Source organism: Sorex araneus, chromosome 5 (assembly GCF_027595985.1).
Source record: "Sorex araneus isolate mSorAra2 chromosome 5, mSorAra2.pri, whole genome shotgun sequence".
Taxonomy (NCBI): domain Eukaryota; kingdom Metazoa; phylum Chordata; class Mammalia; order Eulipotyphla; family Soricidae; genus Sorex; species Sorex araneus.
The window spans coordinates 99,338,831-99,361,748 of NC_073306.1; the positions used below are offsets into that span (position 1 = coordinate 99,338,831).

A 22,918-nucleotide genomic window follows, 5' to 3' on the forward strand; every position below is an offset into this window, starting at 1 on the left:
AGGAATTACAATGGTAGTGCTCAGGATATCGATATGGGAGGCCGGGGATCAGACCCAGGTCAGTGCACGCAAGGCAAGCACCTTACCTTCTGAAATTATCTGTCTGGTCCCAGTCCAAGAATTCTTTGTATATTCCACATTTTCTTATCAGACATACAATATATAAATCCAGCCCATGAGTTGTCTTTCATTTTCTTACTGGTATGTTTTGAGTTACTAAAAATTTCACTTTTCTCTCTAAAAATTGTATTTAAGTTATTCTATTTTGGACCACATCCTTACAGGAGTGTAAACTTATAATTTTGATGTACAGTTACCTCACAACGACCAAAGTGCCCAAGACCCTGCACCAACGTCTTTGTTACATATCCAGTCCTCCTCATAATTGCTCCTCACATACCCCTGGCCATTTTCTTACTTCACATTTTCAGTTCTGTAATCCAGGGCTAAGAGTTTGCATCATTATTGCCTTCATTTCCTTATTTTGTTCCTTATTTACCACAGATGAGGAGGATCATGCAGTATTTGTCCTCCCTTAGGTTTACTTGGCTTAACATAAAACTCATCCACACTGTAGCAAACTGCATGTTGCCTGATTTCATCTTTTCTTATGGATGCATAAGTATTCCATTTTGTTCATAGTATCCCATAACTTCTTTGGACATTCATCCGTCGTTGGGACATTTATTCCATATCCTGGCTACTGCACTAAATACCCCAGTAAAAATAGGTGTGCATCTACATATCATTTTAAATTAGTATTTTTGTGTTTTAGGGAGGTAGATGTCATGAAGTGGAACTGTAGGGCCATAAGGGAGCTCTAAAGATACTTTTTTGAGAAACCACCACACTGTTTTCCTTGTGGGCTGAACCAGACACCACCAGTAGGAAATGAGTTTTGTTTTTCACTACTACGTAACATTGTTTCTTTTTTTGGTATGTTATTCTCACTGGTATGTGGTATCTTTGTCACTTTTTTTTTGCTTTTCCCTAATAATAAGTGACACTGGGCCCGAGAGATACAGTTGATAAGGCACTTGCCTTGCATGTGGCTGACCCGAGTTGATCCCCAGCATCCCACTGGTTCTTTGAGCCCCCTCCAAGGGGGGGATCCCTGAGCGAGAAATGGGAGTAAGCACTGAGCACAGCTGTTGTGCCCCCACTCTCAATTTTTATTTATTTAATTGAATCACTGTAAGATAGTTACAAAGTTGTTCATTATTGGGTTTCAGTCATACAGTGTTCCAACATCTGTCCCTTCACCAGAGCACATGTCCCACCACCCACTCCCCAGCTTCCCTCTCACCACACGCCCCTAACCACCCCAGGCCTCGGTGGCAGGCACCTTTCTTCTTTCTCTTTCTCTCACTCTCTTTCCCCCCCAGTTAAAAAAAAAAATCAATGACAACAAACACTTTTTCATATGCCTATTGGCTGTCCACATGTCCCTTTTGTGGAAGTGTTCATCTTTTGTCCCCATTTAAAAGAATTTTAACGTGGTACAATTTCTCTATTTTATGATTCATGCTCTTAGTAGATACTTCAGAACTCTTTCCTAAAGGGATTTTTTCACAAAAAATCTTGGTGTACAGGTCGCCTCTCTTTAGTGACCATTTTGGGCACTTTTGTGGAAAATTAATTGGTCACAAATATAGTGGTTCATTTCTAACTTCACAATCTCTTAGACTGAGTAAATCTACTCTGTGCCAATGCTACACTGCCTTACTGACTACATCTTCAGAGTGAGTTTGTAAATTACTTTAAAGCTTCCTAGTCCAGTCTCTTTTTACTTACTTTGGCTCTTCTAGATCTTTTGTGTTTCCATGTATATTTTAGAATCGATTTGTTGATTTCTATTAAAAAGATTGCTGGGTGGGGAAGGATCGATGGACACTGGGTAGGGCGTTCGCTTGCACGAGGCCGACCCTGGTTCAATTCCCAGCATCCCATGTGTTCCCCAAGCACTGCCAGGAGTAATTCCTGAGTGCAGAGCCAGGAATAACCCCTGAGCATTGCCAGATGTGATCCAAAAAGAAAAAAAAGAGAGATTTCTGGGATTTTGAAAGAAATTATGCAGAACCTATAGATCAATTTGGGTCAAATTCTCATCTTAACAGTATTGAGTTCTCCAATGCATGGACAATGCTGGAATTATTCAGAACTTTATTTCAGCATCACTTTGTAGTCTAATGGACAACTTCCGTGCTTCTTTTGTTAAATATATGCCAGAATAGTTCTTTTTGATACTATTGCCAGTGAAATGCATTTCTTGATTTCATTTAGTTTGTTCATTACATACAGAAATACAATTGCTCTTTTATTTTATAAGCTTGTTCTAGCAAGTGAGTGGATTCTCTAAGACTTTGTACTTATAGAACCATGATATCATTGAAATAAAAAACTTCATTTCCTTTCCAATGACTAGTGCTGCAACGAACACTGAAGTGCAGATGCTTTTCAGGAGTAAACCCTGACTACCAAGGGGTACGGTCCAAAAACAAACAAATTATTGAATCACTGTGAAAGGCTATTTCTTTTCTGTGTGTTTTGGGCCACACCCAGTAGTGCTCAGGGCTAATTCCTGGCAGGCCAAGAGATCATATAAGGTGCTAGAGACTGAACCCAGGTTGGCCACAGGCAAGGCAAAAGCTCTCATTCACTGTACTATCTGGCCCCAGGGCGATACCTTCCCTTGCCACCCAGAATAGGCAAACAATGGCCCCCAGGATAGCTGGGTCCTAAGCCAGAGCCATGACTGTGGACTCCAAGTTTAAGTTAAGCCTCTTAAAATAGTTTGACTCTTCCTGTTTTATCTAGAAATCAAAGAGACAACAGAAGATAAAATTGGAATGATGTCCCGCTGCAGGCCACAGCCAGAGAACACAGATGGCCTTAAGCAGCTGGAGAGGCATAGGAAGCCTCAGCGGTCCTGCAGCAGACCCCTTGAACCTTAGTGCAGTGAGAACGGTAGAATGTGTCTTCTTTTGAGACATTCTGTGTGCTGTGATCTCCAGAGCAGCCACAGGAGACCAGCGTCCCCCACCTGGTGCGAATCCGTCCAGGCTCCCCAAGCGCCGGCTGGTGGGCAGCTCGGCTTCCTAGGGAGAACAGCGGCATCCCTGGGGTCGGGAGAGACCGGCAGCCGGAGCTGTGTTCAGAATGCAGCTCTGTAGCGTCAGCTCCGGGCAGCCTGTCCTTTGTGGCACCCGTCCTTACGGAGGGCGGGGGAGAGCACCTAGGGCAGTGCTGCGAGAATGCAGTGGGACTTGGGGTAACCTGCCACCCAATTTGCCGCTGCTTTCTCCTTCCTCTTCTGTTCCAGTGTGTCTATGGTGGCATTCTGAGAGGCACAGGGAAGCAGGCTTTTGGTGCCATCGTGAACGCTATCATGTACTACGTCATCGCTCTCCCACTGGGCATTGTGCTGACCTTTGTCATCCGAATGAGAATCATGGGTACGTGCCCTGTGTGAGGGAATGCTGGTCAGGCCGCCGTGCCCCAGAACACTCCCATTCTCCCCTGTCTCTCACAGGCCTCTGGCTGGGCTTGCTGACCTCGGGCCTCACGGCAGTTGTCGCCTTTGTTGTTTACACCATCCGCCTCAACTGGAAGCTGGCCGCGGAGGAGGTGAGGAGCAGGGAAGCTGCTCGGCCAGAAAAGGCCTCAATACACAGCAGTTCCAGCAATGAGTGGCAGAGGTTCAGGGGGGTTGCGGATGGGGGTGGGCACCTCAGCCACAACATCTGCTCTTCACCACCACAATATCCGCAACTCACCACTGAACAATACCAGCACACGCAACACTCTCCAAAGGCAGAGAAAAGACAAATTCCCAAACCATTCTTAGCCAGCCCCAGCTGCTGGAAACCAAAAAGACTGGAAATTCAAGAGTCTAAATCTAGGTGAGCCGAGGATACAATGACTTGTACAGGGGAAGAGGAAACCAACGTGCCCAGATCCTAGAGGAACCTCCAACACCCAACACAGGGCAGCAGCGGGCATTTGCTTTTCAGACACCAGGGAGGCACTGCCCTGCTGAAGGGGGAGGGGGTGAGGAAGAAGAGGGAGAGTGGGAGGGGAGGGAGAGTATGTTTCTCTCAGTCCTAGCAGGGTGCATAGATCATAGGTGCCTCATAGTGGCACCTAAACCACTCTGACATTGCTCCCCAAATCACAAGCATGCTTTTACCCAGTGGCTAGCACTGGTTTAAGGGCCAGGCAGAGATGGGGAGATGGAACTGGGCTGCTGAGAGACTGACCCAGGTGAGTTCTCTCCTGCAGGCTCAGAGACGCATGGGGCTACCCCAGCAGAGCACAGAGATCCCCGGGAACCTTGCAAGCATGGTCCACAGACCTGGACCTGAGAAGGTGGTTGCATCCTCAGGTAATGCTCTCATAGCCTTTCAACAGGAAGCAGAGACCAGGGTGCTGTGGGTAAAGAGACTTTTCTTCCTCTCTGCATGGAAAAATCAGTGTCAGAGATCTTAGTATCATTACCTGACAGACCTTGTATGAGGGCTGTTCACCTTTATAGCTTTGTGAGGCAAAGAGCTGCATCCTCTTCTTTTTTTTTTTTTTTTTTTTGCTTTTTACACCCGGTGATGCACAGGGGTTACTCCTGGCTCTGCACTCAGGAATTACTCCTGGTAGTGCTCAGAGACCATATGGGATACTGGGAATCAAACCTGGGTCAGCTGCGTGCAAGGCAAATGCCCTACCCGCTGTGCTATTGCTCCAGCCCCTGCATCCTCTTCTTAACTAAGGCTGAGAGCTGAACTTCTCCAGTGTCCCTAAATAGGGAAATGTAAGAGGCAAGACCCGAGCAAAGACCTCTTAAATTTGAGTGTTCTCACCATTGAACTCTGTCCCAAGGAGCTACCTCAGCCTGGCCTACATTTGTTAGGTCACAGGTGTCAGCATGGCTGAATAACTGACGATGTGCCTCAATCCATCACACAGACGTGCATACCTGAGCTGGAATAATAGTACAATGGGTAAGGTGTTTGCCTTGCACACGGCAGACCCAGATTAAATCCCAGGCACCCCAAGCCTACCAAGAGTAAACCCTGAATGGGGAGCCAGGGAGTTAGGCTCTGAGCATTGCTAGGTGTGGCTCAGAAACATAAAGCAGACAGACAAGCACGCTGGGCTAACAGGATGGCTCTGAGCATAGCACACAGGGCAACATGCCAGGCAAGAGGACGCATAGCCTCATGCTCTCATTCATCCTGGCCTATGCTTGAGGGGCACAAGAGTGAGCTGACAAAAACTTGGATCTGCAACAGCACACAATGCTATGTGGAAGTGATATTCATATTCACATCTGATCATAGGAAGTTTTATCTGTATATAAAACTGGGTTTAAGATGCTTTCCAGAGCTAATGGTTCCACAATCACTGCCCAAGTGACCCTGGAGGGCTGAAAGTAGACCCCCCCGCTCCACCTGTCCCCTGTATCGCCAGGTGTTATCACCAGGTGTGGTCCAAAAACAAGAAAACCAAAAGACACTTCCCCCACAAAATTGCCTCCAGATCCCCTGAAATGGTGGTCCCTGCAGCATGGCCCTGTGGCCAAGGAGCTGCCACACGGCAGTGCCAACCAGGTCTCCCGTGGGATGGAGGGCTGCCCTCAGAGGCCCCTGCTGACTCACTCTGCTTGCTTACTCCCACAGTGGCTACAGGCAGCTACCCTGGCATTATCCTGACAACATACTCAAGGCCCGAGTGCCACCTGGACCTGTCCAGGACTCCGGAAGCGGCCTGTGCCTTCTCAGTGCCCGCCAGCAAACTCTCGGTGAAGCAGCTGGCTCTCCGCCGGACACTGGCTCTAGGAGTGGCCTCGGCTTTGCTGACAGTGGGGCTTGTCATTAGGTGCTTGACCAGCAGCCACTAGCAAAGCAGCACAGACACAAACACGCCAAGGTGATCTCTGGATCACAACTCAAAAGGTGATCCTCATCCAATGCCTCCTGGGACACAAGGGGCCCAGAACTGCACAGATAATGCTATCGTGGTCAAAACAGCCTTCCAGGATTGCTCGTTGATCTCAAACAATAAAAACAGCAAGGACCAGGGATCACAGTCCTATTCAATAATGGCCACAGCTTCCTATTGGAGATTGGAAATCTCTTACATTAAACACTAAGATATTTCCTAAGCCCAACTGCTTTCTGAGTCTCTTCATAAAGTCTTTGAAGCTCTCCAAGGCTGCTCTCACCATCTGCTCCCTGCCTCGTGACAGGAACTGAGATGCCACTGGGGCTACTCCTCTCACTTCAGGACACTTTCCCTTAGACTTGACATAACTTGTCCCTAGCACACCGGTTCTTACAGAGAGATGGGTATTAGTCACATAGGCTCAGGATGGAATTCAATATCGACCCAAAATCTAGGACACTTTTATTTGAAAACCCAACATGCTGAGTCTCAAGCATCACAAGTGAGGGGCCAGACCATCCTTCAGATTCAAGAGGTTAAAAAAACGTGCTCTCTCACACACAAAACACACCAAGGCCAATAGAAAAAAAGACAAGTGTAAAGGTCTTTCCCTGTTTTCTTTTTCTTGTACCTCCCAAGTAGGGAACACCAGGGCCCCTCCCAGTGATTCTAGATCACCCAAGTCAGAGCCTCACTGCAAAGGTCCAAGGACACAGTGCTTGGGGGCCTCTCGGGCTCTACCCAGTGAGGCTGGGGTACTGTGCAGTGCCGGTGATTGACTGGGCTCAGGGCATGTGCTTTATTCCCTGTACCATGTCCCCAGCCACCAGTTCCCTATTTCCTGAGCCCACAGCAACATTCCAGGACCCCTGCTCACCAGGGGAAAGCCTCTATCCTTACTTATGATATTAAACACCTTCGTGATTTGCCAGCCCCACAGTGAGCCACCTGACAGGACACAGCAAGGTCACTGTCTTCTCAAGTACTCTACCTGAGTAGATACACAGAAAAAGAAAGGGTTCCATGCTTAAATCAGTTTGAGAAACAACAAATACTACCATTTCAAAGGTTCAACTAGGATTATTTAATATGCTGGTTGCATATTACGGATTCCTGGTTGCAGGTTTGATGGCTATTTTTGTGTAAAGAGTTGTGAAATGAATTTCTAGTGAATATGCCAGCTGACACTTGTCTTATGGTATGAATCAGAAGACAGCTGGAAAACATGTATTGTACTGGGACTTAAAAACACACAAAATCCCATGTGTGACAAAAACCAAGCTTGAGGGGCTGAAGCAGGCAGGGTATCTGCCTTGCACGTGGCTGACTCTGGCTCAATCCCCAGCACACCAGATTACCCTGAAAACCAGAATAATTTCTGAGTAAAGAGCCAGAAATAACCCCTGAGAATTACCAATTGTGTCCCAAAAACAAAATAAAATAAAAATTTTTAAAAGCTTGAGAGAAATCTTGGCTAAGATTTCTTTTTTAAATAAGCATAAGCTTAAAGGAAGTTGAGAGCTGGTAAGGTGGCTCAGAGGTACAACACTTGCCATGTGTGTGTCTTTGGTGCCAGAACTTCAATATAACAAAAATATATAAAAAGGCTGACAAATACCATTTTCTGATAAAAGCAAAAATTAGATTTACAATTAGACTAAAATTTGATTAGAGAAGTATCTCTAACAGGATGTCTAGGTTTCAAAATAAAACTGCTAGTAAAATGTGTAACAATTGTTTATTTTGAGCAGAATATATTAATAAATGAGTAGGTAATTTACTTAATATAATGTACAATTTAATATGCTACATGAAAATTGTCTAAATTGTCTAAAATATTTTGTGACTAGTTATCCAGATAAAAATCACAGCTTAAATGATTAATTCTTGGCATCTCATACAGTGATAAAGACATACATAGAGGCGGCCTTAATAGAACAAATTCATTCCATTTGAATGATCATACGTTCTAAAAAGTGAATACATTGTCTAAGTGGACTCAATCTGCTTGCATAGGTCAGAGGTGAGGTGACGGGCAGTTCCCTCCAGTCAGAAGTCACACACAGTCACTCTCAGCAGGAAGGCTGGACCCATGCAGGCTCATCACTTCCCCTCTGAGCCCAAGTACCTCAGGTCTTGGCCACTCTTAGGAGCACCTTGTCCAGTGTCCTCCAGCCCCGCCACATGGTCAGTCACTGCAGCTCACAGTTCTCCAGCTTGTCCAAACAATCTACCGTCAGCCCTGGGAGGATCCAGGCTCCAGAGTCTTGATTATCTGAGGCTCTTGTCCATGGTAAGAAATGGCTTACTTTCAAGTTCTATAGGCTGAATTTATTCAGAAAGGGATTTTGCTGAAGTTTAAAAAAGTAAAATTTAGTTGCACTGTGCTACAGAAAAAAACGAAAGATTCAGCTTTAAAGATCAATAAACTTACAATTTTAGGGTCCTGAGATAAGTGTTATTATGCAAGTATTATAAAAAGTATTATTGAAAAATATTTCTAAATGTAGTTAGATTTTATAAGATTCTACAACTCCTACACTATTAAGAGTAAGAACTGACCTTGTATAAAACTGTTTTCTAGTAAGCCCTCAACTGTTTTCTAGTAAGCCCTAGGATTTACATGGTGCTGAGAGGGATCAGTCACAAAGGACCCAACAGACAGTCCCAGAGACTGTCACAAACCAAATACAGGACTGAGAATGGAGGGAGAAGAAACACCACGGGTGAGATGGGCCAACTCCTGGAGGTCCAATCCTCAAATCCCAGTGGTCAGAGATAGCACCACCCATCTCATCGCTTCCCCCTCACACTTCAAGCAGAAGAGGAAGCTCTCGCTTCCCCTACTGGATGTAGAAGATGATTGTCCACTGTGGGGAGGGCTGAGCTCTTCAAAGCTTCACAGAGAATAACAAGGACAGCAGAGGAGATGGGGGTGGAGGCGTGGTGATGCCTGTGCTCCACGAACTAGAGTCAAGAAGCCACTGGGCAGCTTTTAAGACTCCTTTAAACACCCGCCCCTACCCCCCACCTCCATGAACTCTGAGGATTCTGCCCAATCCTAACCCAAAGCTTTAAGATCTAGGAAACACAATCTGGGAGAGATTCTCCTAGTTTCCTTACTATACCGGGACTTTATTAAAGGGCAAGATTTGGAAAAAAAGAGATCAGCAATGACTCATAGAGTTAATGATAGTGAAACTTGCATATTTTCTAACAATTCTTGATAGGGTTTAAGAAGTGCGGCTTCATTAAATAGAGGAATAATCTGGTAGAGGCAAGTAGGAAGTTGAAGAGGATCGTTCTTCAGTAATATCCAGCCTGGAGAGAGAAGACCCAGGTTACTCACAGCTGATTTAAAAACCCACCCACCCAGTCCTGGAACACGACTCAGTGCTGGGACTCTAGGACCTCCAATCTTCAAAGACGTTAACTGTGCCACTCAAAGGCCTCTGCATCCCTCAGAAGTCTAAGTGCAGTTCAGGCGGAAGAGAAATGAGTAGCACCTCCCCACCCCTGCCAAATAAAAACCACTGTGTGGTAGGGAGCTTGTCGTCTGTCCAGTATCAATGAAACCCTCTCAGAGGAAACACTTCTCTACTGCCAGAGCACTGTAAGGAGGAAGCTGAAGTCTCCACATGAAATCTGAAAACATCGCTAGATTTCTAAAACTTCCAAGGTAGTTTTTAATTTAACCCATGTCTACTGAAGCTTAAGAGGTGCTATTACCAGCTCAGAGTTCAATGTCATATTTAATTTTCAAGGGCTTAAATGATAAATACCAATTTTAAATATTTCTATTTCTCAACCATTACAAATCCACAGTCCTATATTTTCTGTGCTTTGTATTAAGCTTTATAAGCATTTTACTTTATGAACTTATGTATTTAATTTGTATTTGGGGGGCTCAGGATCTATTTTTGGGTCTGTGCTCAGGGATCACTCCTGGCAGTGCTTGGGGATCCGTATGTGATTATCAAGAGATCTAACTGGGGTTAACCACATCACTATGTACCATTTCATGTCTCTAGCCCCAATTTTTAATTTCTGTATGTGTGTGGGATTTTTGGTGAGCAGTGCCGGGGACCATCTGGCCCACACAACAGCATTCAGGGGTTCACGAAGTATCAGGGATGCATGACGACCGTACACATATGTGGCATTTGCTTTTATCACTGGAGCTGGTTCCCCGGACCTATTATAGACCTTTTATGTGTAAAGGAAATTCCTCCCTATTCTGAGATTCTGATACACTCTCTATAGAGTGATAATCACTGATTTTAACTTCCCATTTTAAAATTCTAATTCTAGCAAAATGAGAATAAATAAGACTAAATCTAAGTTTACACCCATTAAATGCATAAATTCAATTTAGAAAACATCTGTAATTAGAATAAGAACTCATCAAGTAAGCAGAGATTCAAGAGCTATTTATTTCAAATAAGGTGATTTGATTGAAAAAAAAAAAAAGCACAAGCTCCAAGAGAAGCACAGAGAAGGGATAAAGAGGAGAACTAAGCCAAGTCTCCAAGAATCAAGCACACGAGCTCCCAGTAATAAACAGCGGAAAGCAGAGCTGGAAGGGCTGAAAAGCCACCAGCACCACTCCTGTCCCCTTCACCGAGGGGCGCAGAGAGGAAGGGCTCAGACATGGCCTTGTCCAGACTCAAATGTTAGTCAGTTTCAGAACCAAGAAATCAAGGTTGAATTTCTTGTTCCCACTAAATGTTCCTATACACTGTAGCTTCTCCAGACCCCAAAGAGAAAGTTCCAAACCCTTCTGGCAAGATGTCTTGGAGTCTTGAGACTGGCAAGCCTGGGCAGCAGTTAGCCTGGGCTTCCGAATCTTCCATGAAGCTACAAAAGTCAGTGTCACCCAGGTCCCTGCTTCTCAGGCTGGGGACCAAGTCTTGGGAAGAGAAGCAAGACAGGCAGATAATGATCCCGTGCATGCCTCCAACCTCAGGAGGAGGCCACTATTAACAGAGCAAACCCCTAACCACATCTGAATGTGAGTCACTGAGTTTTCTAAAGTCAAACTGGGGGTCTGGGAATAGGGAGCTGGGGGTCTTCCAAATTGTGCTACTTAGGGGGTGAGGGGTTGAGGTCATTATTAGTGAAATGTGGGCTGCCCATGCAGGTCTGACAGTGCAGTGCTTGGGCATGGCAATATGATGCCACTCGGGCCCAGTGGTGTGGAGGGCCACCAGGGCCACCTGGCGGTGTCAGGACTGGACTTGGGTCCAATCCATCCAGAACATATGCTCCTACCCTTTGCTCTATATCCCTGTCAAACTTCTTTAAAATCCCAAAGATGAATATGCAGAGACTGAGAATAGAAACTGTTCTTCTCCAAGGCTTTAGGAGATTATTCTTGACTATGTCTGAATGGTGACCACAGGCCTGGCCAGTCAGCACCACCTCCTCCGGGGGAGAGGGTGGAGTGCACAGCTCTCTCCTCCCGCTGGGAAAGACAACGCAGAACCACGACCAGCCCCACGCGCTCTCAGAGCCAAGCAGCCCACCCTCACCCTTCAAAAGACACACAGGGAAGCTAAGCTTCAACATGTTAAATCAAGATCTGGAAACAAATCCAAATTCTAGTTTTGGATAATCCCCAGTCTTTAACTATAGAAACACAACTAAAACATATATATATATATATGTATATATATATATACACACACAACATATATATAATATATATATATTTGTATATTCCCTATATTTGACTAACTTTACAGAAAGAAAACAAGGAATTCCTACCTCGCTCTTAAAAGACAGAACTGGGCTCTGACATCTGCTGCTCATCTCAGTTCACTGGAAAACAGAGTCTGTGAACTGCCAGAAAAATCAACAGGGCCTTTCTCTTCAGCACAGCTTGGTATTTCTGAGAAAACCCAAATGAGTTCAAATGCAACTGATACCCCAATTCCACCAAAGCTCTAATAATGTAAGGCGAGCCAATCCCCTTGAAACTTAAAATGCAGATAAGACACCTCCATACAAGGCCTCTCTGCCAAGCCTATGCACAATGTCTACTTTTTAGTGTAGCTTCTCAGTGAGCTGTGTGGTGGCTCCAAAAGCTTGATTATTCCCTGCCCCCCCCCATCATTCCGTTTAACTGTTATGATTTTAGACTTTCTCCTTTACCCCAAGGATATACTTTTGCTGTGTGAAGGCAGTTGTCGGGAGGGCCTCTTGAAAATACCAATCGTCAAAGACAAGCTTTATATGGCAGCCAACTACGGAGGAAAACCAGCCAAGCTTTCCTCACCAAAGCTGCTTCACCACCATTGTCCACCAGAGTCTCCTCCATATCCAAGACATGCCGATTTCATGCACATTCAAGAACAAAACTGAAACACCAGGAGCTGAAGGGTCAGCAGGTTAGACAGTTCAGAATTCTGCAAGTAAGTTCTACAGATTTAGGAACTTAGATTAGAGCTTGGCAAGACTTCTGTAGCAATTTAGGCTTTGTGGGACACGCGCTCACGGAACTACTCAACTCTGCTACTATAGCACACAGGGCAGTCCGAGCACAGAAGAAGTGGGCATGGCTGTGTCCCCAGCGGCTTTATCTGCACAAACAGGTGCCCACCAGCAGGCTGACGCTGTCTATGCTGGCCACCCTTGTTACCGCCCCTGAAAGTTAGTATGACAGTTGGCTTAGAAAATTAGGAGTGTCCAAGAGGCGAAAGAACAGCACCAGACAGGTCTGGAGGAAGATGCCAGAGTCATGGGACTTACCTTGATGAGCACAGCCACCACAATGCCCAGGAAGGCGAGGAACAGAAGACCAAGTTTTCCTTTGTTGAACCGTTTCAGGATGAAAAACTTGGCCCAATCCACCTTTGACTGGCTATTGGGAGGGTATCTAAGTTTGTTAGCACTTTCTCCCTTTAAGCTTTTCAATAAACAGGGACGTAGGTGAGAAAAGGTGTCGAAACTGTGTTTTCCATGATAAGCTCCCATTCCACTTGACCCTGAAATAAAGTGAACAGAGAAAACAATCTGCACCCTGACACCAGCTGCTTCATGTCTGAACACTGCTCTGGGTGGCGAGCGCTGTGTTCTCAGGGACGAGAGGAAATGCTAAACAAGCCCTGTGACTCCACAATCACCATCTTCCACTGAGCTGTTTTATTCCACCTTCTTCCCTTCCTGTGTATCTGTAGTTCATGATTATTTCACACCCTCAGTATCTTCCCTCTTCCCCACCACTGTTCCCTCACTCAACCTTTGATCTGTTATTACTATTTGTTGGCTTGTCATTTTTTTTTTATCTGTATCAGTTTTACTCCTGGCACACATAGATGATGTCATTCAATACTTGTTTCTTTCCTTGAGAATTACTTCACTTCATACAGTTTCAAGTACCTTCCATTTAGCTGTGGAAAGTGACATTTATTTTTGTTGTTGTTTATGGACCACACCAGTGATGCTCAGGACTTACTCCTGGATCTGTGCTCAAGGGACTATATGCGATGCCAGGACTGGAACCAGAGGTTGGCCTTGTACTCGGTACGCACACTCTGTACTATTCCTCTGGCGCCTATTTAATCTTTTTTTAATAGTGGAATGGCATCCCATTGCATGAATGTACCACATCTTCTGCATATCCAATCAGCTCCTGACAAGCACTTCTAACACTTCCATATTTAAGCTTTTGTAAATAATGCTGCAATAAACACTGGGGTAAATATAACTTTTTGGCTGTGGTTATTACCAAGGTTAAACCCAAGACCTTATGTAAGCCAAGTATGTGTGCTACCAGTAAACTACATCCCTGGCCTTAACATTTGTGTTAATGTTTTTATATTATTGAATGGATCAAGTGGTATCGTTAAGTGTTCCAATAAGGCGAACCCCCACATCAGCCAGGATGCTATCAAAGAGTAGGACAAGGATGCACAGCTCTCAATGGCAGGGCTCTCCCAGACGCCGGCCCTGCTCAACGTGTAGATGCCTCCTCTGAATTCTCACCATCACCCATCTGTCCATGGACTAAAACATGAAGCCAGGGGAGGCCTTTCCCCACACTCCCTCTGGTTTTATTTACCCACAGTCCACTTGGCTGCTGACTCTAAGGAAAATGGTCCCGCAGAGGGGAGACAACCCAAAGCACAAGCCTCTGCTCTTAAACAGCATGTCAGTGACAGCTTCCACCATTCTCATCCACTACACATGCGGGGCCAACACGTGTCTGGCAACAAGATACAAGCAACTTGGGGGCCAGATTACAAGTGCATTATCTGCACAGCGGCTAAAATGACAAGACAATCTAACAATGTGTCAAGAGCCATGACTTTGTAAAGAAAAATCTAAATTATATTCCTGATGACTACATTTCTGAACAACTTTCTATCCTGTTTTTTGCCTTCTCTCCACGTTCTCATCTCCTCCCTCGAAGACTTTTGAGGGAAGAGATTATATTTAGAAGTAGAGAAAAAGCATTTCATTTTGGGGAAAAATATGTCTATGCCTTTTTAACATAGCAATAATACTTTTGGACATTTTTTTCTAAGGAATTTATAAGAAACTGCACAAAAGTATTAAAAATAATTATACCCAAAAAACTGAAATCTCAATAACCCGATCCCAAGGATCGGTTAAGTGCATGTTACATTCACATGTGGTGGTATGTGGCTTCTAAGTCATAACTTTCAAGTATCCTGACACAGAAAATGTCACACTATATTTTCACATACAGGATAGAAAGTGGTAAACAACAGAGTACCATTTTCTGTCTGTTTGTTTTGTTTTGGGGTCATACCCAGTCTTACTCAGGACTTACTCCTAGCTCTGCACTCAGGAATCACTTCCGGCGTGTTCAAGAATCCTATGGGGTGCCAGGGACCAAACCCAGGTTGGCAGTGTGCAAGGCAAAACCCCCACCCACTGCACCACTGCTCCAGCCCCCAGACTACCATTTTTGATAAACTTCATGCTTTTACATATGTGTGTACCAATTAGCAGGAAACAGAATTTTAGGAACATAACTGAAAGTATCTTTAATTAGCAGGGTTATGTTATGTGTTATCTATATTTTTATTTTTTGGACTTTTCTATCTTTTCTAAGTTTTTGTTTTCATTTTTATTTTGTTTTGGGGCCACGCTTGGCTCTACTCAGGGCTTACCCCTGGCTCTGTGCTCAGGGATCATCCTAGCAGGGCTCAGGGAGGCATATGGGATGCCTGGGGCCGAACCTGAATGGGGCGCATGCAAGGCAAGCACCTTATCCACTTTAGTAGCTATCTGGTCCATCTTTTCTAATTTTTCTTAAAAGTCTTCTTTTCAAGCCAGAGGAAAAACTCTGGGTCGAATGCATTCTTTGCACACAGGAGGCTGGGCACAGTCATCAGCACCTCACAGTTCAGGCACGGCTGGGAGAGGCCCCAGGACACTGACCTGGAGTAGCCCAAGCACTGCCGCACTTGTCCCCAAAACCAAATCAACAAAAGCCTGCATAACTTTGGCATGGAGCAAGATGGAGGTTTTATTTTGGTTTAAAAAAGGTCAACAATGCTAAAGGTCACCCAGCCAACTGAGGGATGAGTGAAGCCAAGGGGTCAGACGGTTCAGCAGAAATATTTGGAGCAGTGAGGTGAAAGGATCCTCTGGGTGCGAAGAAACTACAAAAGTGACTATTTACAGGAGCCAAAGCAAATTCTTTAAAGAATCTGGGTACTAAAACAATAGTAACTCAGGCCCAAATCCCACCAACCACTCTTTTGGGATTCCATTCACCTCCTCCCCTCCAAATACATTCAAATCCATCAACAAATCCTGTTCTTAGACCCCCAAAATATCCACTTGGTCCAGATCACTATCTCATCTGGTCCTGGAATACTATCCCCTGTCCAGACCCTTCCATCCTGCCCTCACTAAAGTGACAAACACTTTGGTGGGTGCTGGAAACATATTTACATTCTAGAAAGGGACATGTATGTGCAATCAGAAGAAGCAGGGCAGAGTGCTCTGGCTGAGGCGGGGAGTCTGCTTGAATGAGGAACATCTGGTCCTGCCACAGGAGTCAATTCATTCCCTGGCACTTCAAACCCGAGCTACCATTATGGGAGAGAACAAAGCAGGAGCTCAGAAAACAACGGTTCTTATTCTTTGCTTTCAGCTCTGATCATTTTTAGAGGTTCATTGTTCTGGATTATTTGTAAGAGATAACAGGGAAGCCTATTATCTAAGTTCCAGAGGAAAAGCAGAAAGCTGAGCCAATGCTCACAGGCGTCGATGCTCAGGCCTGGACAACCTGGGTCGAGAGTCACGGGAAAGGCTTTCTGGTCATTCTCTCTAGAACATGGAAAAATCTCATTCTCCAACAACGAAACAATTAAAAGAGAAGGGGCCTCCCCACAGAGGGCTGAGGAGCAGTGACGGAACTGAGTGCTACTTCAGGTTATCAGCACTGGGACATTCCCATATTCTGAATCTGTTACTCACTCGGGGAATCGGGGGGGGGGGGGGAGGGATGGGGGGAGGGACCCAACTGTTGGCTAAAACAGTATCTTAACATCTGGCAAAGGACAATAGAAAAGTAAATCAATGCAAAGAACAGACAGACTACTGACCGTGCTAAGTGCTATGAGAACAGAGACTAAGCCCCCTGCAAGGGCTGGGGAACGGGGCCAGCAGGTGGGCGACTGTCACCTGGGTGTCGGGGTGTCCTCTCACACAGCCACCAGCAGAGGCAATGGTCTCAATCCCCTGACCAAGGACTGCAACCCTGGCTGGAATTACGTGAACAGGAGAGGAGACTCACCAACCCCTCCGAAGGGCAAAGAGTTGAGTGTGAAGTGCATGATGACATCGTTGGCTGTGACCCCGCCACTGGAGGTTTCATTAATCATCCTCTTGATGAGCTGAGGAACAGAACAAGCCTCAAGGTGAGTGGTGCAAGGTGCAGGCCGTGTGCTACAGAAATGTGCTTTGAGGGAGGAGAGGGAGGCTCTGCACCCAACCACTGGGAACTGAGCTACCCAAAATGGCAGCAAAGGAGGCCTTTCCATAAAAGGGACGATTCGGGGGGACAGTGCCGCCAGCAGGTCAACCTGTACCTGTGAGGCGAGTGCATCAGCAACCTGATGGTGACTTTGGGCTTCCCGACACCCAAAATTGCCACTGTGTGGCTGGACCCCAACAACTTGGGACCAAGTTTACCAAGAAATTAAACAGCCGAAAGTTAGGTATGTGGGAGCCGTGCCCACAAACCAACTCTGGCTCAGCTGTATAAGCTCATTTATTGACCTTCTTTCAGAGACCCATAGAGAAATCTCAAAAGAGATCAAAATCCACAGTTAATCTCGAACCCATGTGTGGCTGAACAGACTGAGATAAACTGGAGGGGGGCAGGTTGGCCTGTGCCTGCCCAAGCAGAGCCCCCAACAGCCGCTTGCTTCTACAATCCAAAATCGCTACCATACCCCTGGCCTGACCCCACCATCTCAGGATAGACCTCACCAAGATATAATCAGCTCAAAAATTCAGATATGCGAGTTTTGTGACTGAAATCTCCAGGCTTTCATGGAGTTTGAGTAGGCTTCTTTTCCCCACTTCCCAATACACATGGAAGCACTGGCAGTCACCCCCAAGAACCAACTCCAGCACCACCCTGTAAGCTCTATTACTGGCCTTGTGTCAGAGACCCATAAATAAATCTTGAAAAAGATCAAAAGCCAGAAACACATCAGCAAGTCCCAGAAGACACCACAGCACCGGAGATCTCTCCAGGCCCCATATTTCCAATTTCACTGGAGCACCCCGGATGAGGCAGGTGCAGTCTCCCCGCCTACTCCAGATGGAATCCCGGCAATCAAGAGCTTCCACAAGCAAGGCCCAGGTATATAGGTTCCAGGACTAAATCTCCATGCTGCATGGTGGCAGAGGCGTGGGGCTGTCTGTCCCCAGCTCTCCACCCAGTCATCAGCCTGGCTGTCACACCCACAATGCACCTCCAGGTGCCATCTTAGCACACTATCAGCCCTAGTCCAGAGAGGCTCAAATGAATCCCAAAATGGATTAATGCCCTACAGATATGTCTCTGGAACCCAACCATCTACAATCTAGGATTCCAGAAGCATGTGGCTGCAGCACCCCTGATATTTAAAATGAGCAATGGACAATAAATGATTTAGCATCTGCCCCTGGCAGGCAGGCTTGAATGGTGGTGGAAAAATTCAAGCAAAACATAATGCCCAAAAGTAGAGAGAGAGTACTGGGGAAATTGTCTGCCATGGAGGCAGGGGTAGGACTGGGATGGGGAGGGAGCAGGGTGGGGGTATCCTGGGGACACTGGTGGTGGAAAGTGTGCACTGGTGGAGGAATAAGTGTTCGATCGTTGTTCGAACATGAAAGCTCTGCAACTGTACCTCACAGTGATTCAATAAAAAAATAATGTGGATTTCATGCCCAATTCAATCTGCTTAATCAATGGCTGAATAAACAGTACTCCTACATTTAAAAAAAAAAAAAAGACAATATGGGGACAGAGTGATAGTACAGCAGGTAGGGCATTTGCCTTGCATGCAGCCAACCTGTGTTTGATCCCTAGCATCCTATATGGTCCCCAGAGCACTGCCAAAAGTGATTCCTGAGTATTGCTAGGTGTGGCAGGGGCAGCAATTTATGCTATGATTTGACTTTTTTCATTGCTCATTTCTTTTTTGTTTATGGGTCATACCCAGCAGCAATACTCAAGGTAAATCCTAGCTCTGTACTCAGGAATTACACCTGGTGGTGCTCAAAGGACCATCTAGGATGCCAGGAATTGAACCCAGGTCTGCCTGGCAAGTGCCCTATTTATTTTACTACCTTTCTAGCCTGAGGAGTCAATCACTGCTGATATTTTTGTCTCAGATATAAATTACAGCATATATCAACTAGTATATGTGCACTGCAAATGTTATTTACGATTTCATGGGGCTGGAGCGATAGCACAGCGGGTAGGGCGTTCGCCTTGCACGCGGCCAACCCGGGTTCGATCCCCGGCATCCCATATGGTCCCCCAAGCACTGCCAGGAGTAATTCCTGAGTGCAAAGCCAGGAGTAACCCCTGAGCATCGCTGGGTGTGACCCAAAAAGCAAAAAATATATATTATTTAAGATTTTAAAAATAGATGGCTGATCCAAGAAACATATAGGCAATATGACAGACTGATAATTGTCATTTCATGAGGCTGCCACCAAACCCTTCAGAAGTCCTTTGTAAAGTTCACACATAACGTACTTGCAGCAGGTGACCCAAACGCCTGGAAGCACTTTCACCACGCTAACGTTGGTGAGGATATTTTAGGCTTCAGGATTCCTGTCCCAACACTCTTCCTAAAGTTATCTGAAATATAGACCTCTGACCACTGTTTGTTAACAATCCAGTCTTGGGCCAGGACTATGGCTCAAAGCATGTGCAAGATCCAAAGTGCCTTATATGTGCACAGCTCCCTAAGCACTCCCAGGAATGGCCCCCCCACAACAAAAAAGCAGAGACCCATTATTGAACCCCACACATTTGGTCTCAATTATCTGTAGAAACATGAATCTCCACAGTCTAACAAACATGAGACTATGAACTTTCTGAATGTTGGTTCTCCAGAAAACGACAGATTTGTGTACTCCACAGATCTTAAAGAGTACTATCCCCACTTTCAACTGTCCCTTTTCCTTCCAAGGCCTCCTAGCAACTGTCACTGTCTAATCTCAAAGTCACTGTCCCAATTGCCAGTGACCTCACGAAAATCAGTGCACCATGCTGGACACTGCAGCAGCTCATCCCGTTATGGTTGTGGTGTGACATGCTAACTCAGCTGACATATTTCTCCACTCAAGCAATGAAAAAGACGGCCTAAGAGAAACTGCTTCCAGGACAGCACCAAAGAGCCTGCTGCACAGGCCCCGGGCAGAGACTGTGAGTTCCCTTGCAGGAAGGCTCGAACCCCAAGACTGCCGTACTACAGAGCCCCAGGGGAAAGCTGCTGAGGCAAACACACCTAGGCCTCCCATTATACCCAAGATGTTTGTGAACTAAGGCGCCTGTGACACCTACCTCTGAAGACTCAGATTTAACCCCCGGGGCTTGGCAGAGGTTACAGCAATAACCCCCAGAGCCTTATTAATCAAGACAGCAATCTTTGGAGTACAGCATCATTTTGTGGACTCTGACATTATACAAAATAAGCCATTATGGGGCTGGAGCGATAGCACAGCAGGTAGGGCATTTGCCTTGCATGCGGCCGACCTGGGTTTGATTCCCAGCATCCCATATGGTCCCCGAGCACCACCGGGCGTAATTCCTGAGTGTATGAACCAGGAGTAACCTCTGAGCATCGCTGGGTGTGACCCCCCCCCAAAAAAAGGCAAAATAAACCATTGTTGGCTTTGTGGTAAGGAAGGAATATAACATGGTGATGATGTAAGATAATGAGCTGTTTTCCATCAGACTCACCTTATTGTTACGAGAAAATACATAGAATGCCAGGGGCTTTTCACGGTCATTTATAAAGTTTATGGCTTCATCTACATTCTTGATAGGCACTATTGGAAGAATTGGCCCAAAAATTTCTTCTTGCATCACCTTGGTTTCAGGATTAACATCAGTAAGTATTATTGGGGCTGGAAAAAAATAAGCAAAATGAAAATATTAAAGTAGAAAACAGAAATGCAAAATCCCAAACTAGGAATTGAGCTATAAGACCCAGGAATTCCACTCCTGGGACTATACCCCAAGGGCCCAAAGCACGAATCAGAAAGAACATCTGCGCTCCTATGTTAACTGCTATAGTCAAATACTATAGTCAAAATAAGAAGACAAACCAAATGTCCACGAACAGATGACTAGATAAAGAAACTACAGTACATATACACAAGAGAATACTCAGCAGCCTTAAGAAAACAGAGTCATGCAATTTGCTACAATGTGGACGGATCTGGAGAGTATTGTGGTGAGTGAAATCAGCCAGAGGAAAAGGAACAGACTCGGCTGATCTCTTTCATACGTGGGATATAGAGAAACTTCGCAGGGAAATATCAAATGCCCAGTGGCAACAGAAAGGAAGAGCAAGAGAGCTGGTCCTCAGGAAGCAGGCTGGACTGGGACAGGGGGAGGCTGATAAGTTAGGGCAGGGAACGTTAGGCCGGTGGGGGGAAGGGAAAGGTATCTGCCAGAGTCAAGTTGGGGGCTAGGAAGGAAACTGGGGACATCATGGAGGGTAGCAGGCACTGAAGAAATTGGTGTTATATGCCTGAAACTCAATCATAAGTATCTTTGTAACTCTGTAATTAAAGGTGATTTCATATAAAAGAGAAAAATAAGAAATGTAAATCCAAGTATTATTTTTTGAAAAAAGTCCTGGATGATTTGGACATATTAAATCTCCAAGAAATGTGAATTCAAGAACTTTGCAAATCAAAGAAAAGATAAAAACGTGGCTATAATCTAGTCACAGTTAACCGTGTTCATAGTTTATTCATACATGCACAGGCTATCTTTCTATAGACAGATGACTCCTTACTACAATTTCTTAACTGAAAATTCTTCTTTGCACTTTATTACAATTTCATTAAGAAACGTGCCTAAATGATCAAGATTCCCTTAGCCCGGTAAGATTTAGTGTCCTGCCCTTCTGGGAAAGGGGCCAAAAAGGGAGGGACAAGGATGATGCAGAAGCTCTGTAGTATCCCAGAGTCCAAGTCACCAGCTAGTGGCACTCCAAACAAATGACCCTACATGCAAGCTCCATGTGAACTAAAAGAAGACATCTGACAAGAACCAGTTTGCACTTCTTTATGCCTAATTTTCTTTGGCATTATCTCCTTTGAGTGATTGAGGATGACTCTTCCCAATGAAATTGAAGGGTATGTAAGCTACTCAACAATCACATGCCCACCTCTCTCCTAGATTAGAGGAATGATGTGATTTCCTTGTCTACCCTTCCCGTGGATAAGGTGACTTTGACCTAAGGTCAGTAGGAGGTCCCCAACTAGTTGGGGTAATCATAACAACTTTCACTTAGTCACTCATGAGCCCAGAAGTTGGCAGAGTCAAATGCTGAAGATGGGAGTCGCACCAATGAAGTGCAGGGAGTGAAGGGAGAGCTGAGAGCCAGACCTCATGGCAGAAGCGCCTTAACTGCTCTTTGTGATAAGGAATGCTTTAGTCTTTTTTCAAGCTGTTTTGTGTTTTATTGTTTGGGGGCCTTTCCGATGGTGCTGGGGGAGTGAGACCAGGTCTAACAAGCATGTAAAAGCCATGTAGTGCTGGGAATCCAACCCAGAGCTCTGCACATGTCAGGCATGTTCCAGCCCTTTGAATTATTTCCCCAGTTAAAAACTGTTATCTGATAAGAGGACATGGTTAAAGCTACTGGGGCAGCTGTTTTGCCAAGTAAATGCATTAATTGTATACTTCTATGTTATCACAGAAAAATGTGTTTAAAATTCAAAAGCTATACATAAAAAATACAAAAATAAAAGTCAAACACAAGAAAGCTAATAAGCAATAAGATCATGTACAACAGAGCAAAATAGTCTTTCCACAACAGTATTACCAAATAATAAGACAGCTCTATGCTACCACATAGGGTTGTTAGGAAGAAAAAAAATAATTAAGATAAAGTACATATGTAAATATGGTTGGAGCAATATAGTACACTGGGTAGAGTGCTTCTCTTGCATGTGGCTGACCCTGGTTCAATCCCCAGCATCCCATACAGTCCCATTAGCCTGCCAGGACTGACCCCTGAGAGCAGAGCCAGGAGTAAGCCCTGAGCACCGCCAGCTGTGCCCCCCACTACACACACACACACGCAAATCTAAAATCAAAATATATGTGAAATCAAAAATCTAGTGCAAGAGAGCATTATTAAGTGTGTGCACACATGTAGTATCTAGGTTTTTTTTGGTTTTTGGTTTTTGGGTCACACCCGGCATTGCACTGGTGTTACTCCTGGCTCATGCACTCAGGAATTACCGCTGG

At 45.3% G+C, this 22,918-nt stretch overlaps 2 protein-coding genes across 8 annotated transcripts in view; one reads left to right on the forward strand and one right to left on the reverse strand.

The window, feature by feature from the left end:
• SLC47A2 (solute carrier family 47 member 2) overlaps nucleotides 1–6,274 on the forward strand; it is a 30,638-nt gene extending 24,364 nt beyond the window's left edge. Inside the window, exons 14-17 of the mRNA XM_004621592.2 lie at nucleotides 3,323–3,455; nucleotides 3,533–3,627; nucleotides 4,282–4,384; nucleotides 5,673–6,274. Of these exons, the coding sequence (XP_004621649.2) occupies nucleotides 3,323–3,455; nucleotides 3,533–3,627; nucleotides 4,282–4,384; nucleotides 5,673–5,893 (552 nt within the window). The 3' untranslated portion in view covers nucleotides 5,894–6,274. The remainder of the gene's footprint in view (nucleotides 1–3,322; nucleotides 3,456–3,532; nucleotides 3,628–4,281; nucleotides 4,385–5,672) is intronic.
• ALDH3A2 (aldehyde dehydrogenase 3 family member A2) overlaps nucleotides 1–22,918 on the reverse strand; it is a 70,306-nt gene that overhangs the window by 34,449 nt on the left and 12,939 nt on the right. For 4 of the 7 annotated variants that reach the window (XM_055138495.1, XM_004621587.2, XM_055138494.1 and 1 more), the window contains 5 exons: nucleotides 20,390–20,556; nucleotides 16,715–16,814; nucleotides 12,688–12,923; nucleotides 11,704–11,827; nucleotides 7,662–9,258 (listed from right to left, as the gene is read on the reverse strand). In XM_055138495.1, the coding sequence (XP_054994470.1) occupies nucleotides 11,750–11,827; nucleotides 12,688–12,923; nucleotides 16,715–16,814; nucleotides 20,390–20,556 (581 nt within the window). In that variant the 3' untranslated portion in view covers nucleotides 7,662–9,258; nucleotides 11,704–11,749. Of the gene's footprint in view, nucleotides 1–7,661; nucleotides 9,259–11,703; nucleotides 11,828–12,687; nucleotides 12,924–16,714; nucleotides 16,815–20,389; nucleotides 20,557–22,918 lie in introns of those variants that run through there. The other 3 variants (XR_008630206.1, XM_055138497.1, XM_055138496.1) reach the window with 3 other exon arrangements.